The sequence below is a fragment of the Babylonia areolata genome, chromosome 2 (genome assembly GCF_041734735.1).
Source record: "Babylonia areolata isolate BAREFJ2019XMU chromosome 2, ASM4173473v1, whole genome shotgun sequence".
Lineage (NCBI taxonomy): Eukaryota > Metazoa > Mollusca > Gastropoda > Neogastropoda > Buccinidae > Babylonia > Babylonia areolata.
In genome coordinates, this window is record NC_134877.1 from 38,997,859 (window position 1) to 39,002,858 (window position 5,000).

The 5,000-nt window shown below is 43.6% G+C and overlaps 1 protein-coding gene across 9 annotated transcripts in view; it reads right to left on the reverse strand.

The window, feature by feature from the left end:
* Positions 1–5,000, reverse strand: part of LOC143301002 (coiled-coil domain-containing protein AGAP005037-like) — a 261,368-nt gene that overhangs the window by 77,775 nt on the left and 178,593 nt on the right. Inside the window, exon 1 of one of the 9 annotated variants that reach the window (XM_076615047.1) lies at positions 1,168–1,680. The exons of the other annotated variants lie outside the window; for them this stretch is intronic. Within the exon in view, the coding sequence (XP_076471162.1) occupies positions 1,168–1,434 (267 nt within the window). The 5' untranslated portion in view covers positions 1,435–1,680. Of the gene's footprint in view, positions 1–1,167; positions 1,681–5,000 lie in introns of those variants that run through there. 9 annotated transcript variants of the gene reach the window in all.

Genomic DNA, 5,000 nt, shown 5'->3' on the forward strand with positions numbered 1-5,000 from the left:
AAAACAAATTATAAAAAAAAAAAATAATAATAATAACACCCGACCCGAGATCACCACGTAGAACAAAGCAAGACAACAAAATTAGTGTACCGAGTGTGACCGCAAGTCTGAGTTTCAGTTTCAGTTTCAGTAGCTCAAGGAGGCGTCACTGCGCTCGGACAAATCCATATACGCTACACCACATCTGCCAAGCAGATGCCTGACCAGCAGCGTAACCCAACACGCTTAGTCAGGCCTTGAGAAAAAAAAAGGTGAATAAATAATAGATAAGCTTACATAAATAAATAAATAATAATAATTATGATATAAAAAAAGGTAGTAGTAATGATAATAATAAAAATAAAATAATAATAATAATAATAATAAATCATAATAAATAAGACAACAATGGTGATAAATAAGCAAATAAATGTAAAACATGAAGACACGTAAGTCTGAACGAACTAAAACTTGAAACTTGAGTCTTGACCCTTCGAGCCAAAGGAAACGGATGGGTAATACCCAATCACCCGTTAAGGACAAAGTCAGCAAAAGAAGGTGTGACATGAATAGTAGTGCATGTGTTTGAATACAGTGAGATTTGTGAAGTTAATGTCGTCACTGCGTCCGTCCGTCTCTCACTCTCCCTGTGGCTTTTAGACATTGAAGGCAGGCTGCCGTAATGTCCACCAGAAACGATACAGGGCAATAGAGAAATAATCACAGAAACACGTGTTTCTCTGCACATTCTGTTTACCTGTGTGCCAGCTAGTACTTCTGGGCAACATTATCTTGAAGTTACGCACCTTTGTTTTTCAAAGAGCAAGAGTTATTGATCGTGCTCTCTCTCTCTCTCTCTCTCTCTCTCTCTCTCTCTCTCTCTCTTTGTCAGCCTCATTCTGATGGCCAACGATGCCACCTCATGAAAAAGATCACTAAAACATTAAAAAAAAAAAACACCAAACATATATATAAACAAGTTAACAAGTTTATGAAAATGGTGATTTAGTGTTTTACAGGACTCACAGTATATGACACACACCATTTCATCACCCTTAATATGAGAACACCAGAGTGCTGTGTAGATTTTTCGTGCGGGTTCACCGACAGCTCGAACAGCATTCCAAGCAAGGTTAGAAACAAACATACAGAAAAAAAAGTAAAGAAAAGAAACATCGGTCACTATACCTCCTGAATCCTTGAGGGACACATCCTAAGCACTGGTGACCAACAGCACCTGTTGAACACCGTCAAATCTTGTCTTCCTTCCGGATCTTGACGACTTTCCCACGATGGCACACCTTGGTCGTCGTCTTCGGTTCCTGTACCCTCGTCGCTCTGAGAAAGCGGGTACTGCTGATCTGCAGGCAACGCTTTGCAGCTGACTTGGGCAACGGAGCTTTGTGCTGGAGTTGAACCGTCAATGGACGAGGATTCCCCAGTGACCGGAGACATGTTAACTGTTTCTGTATCTGAACCTGTTGTAGAGGTCGTGCTTTGAGGCACACGAGGGGGTGTGATGGGGGTTAAATACAGATGCCGCTCGGAAAAACGTGAAGGGGCAAGTTTACAGAAATGATCTGTAGCTGACTTCTTCAATATTCCTTTCAGCGGTCTTTGGATATATATATCCGAATCGTGAAGATCAGCATAATCAGATCGCTGGTAGGTGTTGCTGAAGGAAGGGTGTGTGTGCTTATGTGCGCCGCCTGCCCCAAAACACCCATTCAAACACCTCATTTTTAAACCATTTCAAATTCCTTTTTCACAAAAATGCAAAACATGACTTTATTTTGTCCCATTTCATAACACCTGACCTTTATCAGCGTCGTATTCTTCCACGAATCATTCACTTCCGGGAAATCAGTTTCGTTCTGTCTCTAACCAAAAGTCCGCACCGTGTTCTTCCACTGACACGTGAACCTTCCCCAGCAGCATGGCACCCGCTGCACTTTCTCTTGTCAGCAATACTCCAGTCAGAACTGGGACACAACCACGGACAGCTAGCACACCCACGCAGCACGAAGTCGTCAGCTGAAGTCTACACAGTGTCATGGATCCCACAACAAATCACCAAGACACAAACAGCGCCCATTCACGACAGCACAGCAGCGCCAAAGACCAGTCTTCACGTCCGCAATGAACCAGCTGTCCCACTGAAAAGGGTCCTGCAATAAAAGCATGTTTCCCACGCGTGTCCTACACACAGTGTGTTGTGTTCCTGCCTGTACCTTTGGACAAAGGCTTGGTTCAGACGATACTCACCCAACGGGCACACAAAGGACCCAGGGGGTGGCAAACGTCTTCACTGTCACCTAATTGCAGCCTGGCCGGTCGGTTACGGCGAGCGAATACAAACAGCGGTTTGTGACAAGGACCGTGAAAATAAACACACACCTCGATGTGTACCGATACCGGCCATGCTCAGCCTGGTTCCCCTCTCAGTCAGTGAAACACCAGCTCCATCGAATGATAGTGTTGTTGGCCCAAGACTGAACCAAGCCTGGGATACCGTCACAGCGTGTTGATTTTCATTTCAATGAAACACAACACAGCGTCTTTCAAGATATGCCAAGAGTGAATAATTAAAGATCTGCTTTCATTAAAAACTTGCACGCAAATAACTTTGTTTACCAACACAATGCTAATCATATCATTTTCTGAGACACAAGTAAAGTTAACTCATGATGATGTTATTTGTTCATTCTGTTATGTGGTCATTACTTCATTCACTGAAATAAGTTGTGCAACAACGCCATGTGATAACATTTAAGTAAGTCAAATATGATCTAAAAGGACAGTCTGCTCACACACACACTCGATGTCGGTGTTTTCACCACGATCATGTCCAAGAGAGTACAGAAAGAAAACTGCTGTGAACCACAAATGGACCACCTCTGTGAAAAACTTGGCCGTGAGGGCACAAGCCGACAGGTCGTTAAACACAACTCGCCACCAATGAAGAAGACTCCAGTAAAGAGCCACTCACATCCAGCCCATCCTTCACAATCCGTTGACCCAACAACCATGGTTCCCGCGTTCCCACAGTCCTCCCCGGCCTGTGATGTTGCCAGCCAGGTGGAGGTCCGTCCATCCCCCCCAACAAGCCGGCTTTTCATCACGGTGTCGTAACGGGCCGTAACGTGTTTGATTACCGCCATTAACAAGCCCTAGCCCGCTGACCGCAGGGGGACTATCAAAGGTGGTAATAGTTGTGGAAGCACGAGAAGTGGGTCAGCACGTACTCGACCACTTGCTAATCGCCGTGGAACGGAGACGTGGGACATTACTTGCTCAGGCAGTTCAAATATGAACCACATGTCACCGTGCCTTTCTATGCCTGTACCCAGAGTGAGTGTTTGTATACTGTTCGACGTTTTTGATAACCACGACTTTTGCTTTTATTCCGGTCCTTTCACGCGGAGAGAGGACAGCGTAACGGAAAGGGGACGATGGCAAACAACCCTCCTGTCAGTTTGAATACGACTGGGCAAAGATGGTGCGGCAGGAGAGGGTGAATATTTACGTGTCAGTCACAGTCATCGCGGTCCACTCGCTGAAATTATTTCCAGCAGAGTAGACGGCCATTATGTTTCATCTCCTTGACGAGATCTGTCTGGACGCAAGGCTTGTCAGACTATGTGCCGGCTGCAGTGGTCAGCCCAGCTGTTCCCTGAGGGAATGGAGGACTGTGAGAAAAGCGCTGACTGAGGTACTGTCTGGCTACAGACGAGCAACACAGGAATGCAGCGCTCCAGCCCTTGAAAGAGTACTGGTGGGATATTACAAACGTCTGCAAGCACCTATCCCCCAGTCATTTTTTAAACTGACACAGACGTAATCTGAAAGAAACATACATATGTGTGCAAACATGAATCCACGTGGAGAAAAGAGCTTTGCCAAAACACCGGGCTCAACAGTGCTGGAACAGTGTAAAAATCTGGACAAAATAAAAACAAAAGTCTGAAAAAAAGAGATGAAAAGGGTTTTGAGACATTCCCCCTCTCAATCTCATTTTTGTATACATGTGTGCCTGTGTTTCTAGCGGTAAAAAAAAAAAAAAAAAAAAAAAAAAAAAAAAACCCATTACGAGAAAATAAACATCATATTTGCAGATGAAAACAACCGCCAAAAGAAGGCTAATCTTTGCCGCTGAGTACATGAAGCTAAATTTCTCAGTTTAGACTAAATTATCTCATGACCTTTCTCTGCGACATATGCACACACATACATGCGCGCGTTTCGCGTAAGCGGGCTTTGAAACAGTAAAATGCCTGTTTAATTTGCTGCTCAGCTTTCCAGAGACACCTTTTGATGACCACGTACTGCTGACAGACTCAACAATGGGTTTCAGCACATTCCCTCCATAATCAAGACGGTGAAGGGAGAGAAGGAATGCAGGTGCCGGTGGGAGAGGGGTGAATATTGTTTTGAATTCAGAATTCATGAATTCATGTTTTTTGTCAAGGAACCCCAGCCTTGCTATATCCTATTTTGTGTTGATTCTCAATCTGTCTTAAAACGTTTGCTCCATTTTGAGAATAATCAAAGAGAAGATTTATTGTTTGAAATTAGGTATTTATTGCACTCCCTATTTGTGAAGGGTACAAATGTTGATTTTTGTTGGATACCATCCCACACTGGATTCCGTTATAATGACCAAGCAGACAGGGCAGCAAAAAGGGGAGCAAAAAATCATATAGATAGTATAAAAGTATATTGCCCATTGTCATACAAGGAAATAAGCAATATACTAGAAAGAGACTTTTATAGGTGCTTGAATTCAAGTCTAAAACCTCGTCAGTTGACTCTCTCAGACTTTGGTCCGATTCGCAGACCAATTCTGAGTTTAGCTCTCAGACTATTATCAAATTCATTACGGACCAAGTATTGTTCTACTGTCAAGTGCATGTGCTTTAGTAACCTGACAACTGAGCATATAATTTTTCACTGTAGTTTGATGAAGCCTTTTGTACACGAAAGTGTGTCTTCACAAGTGACTGAGAACGTTGATGTTTTTG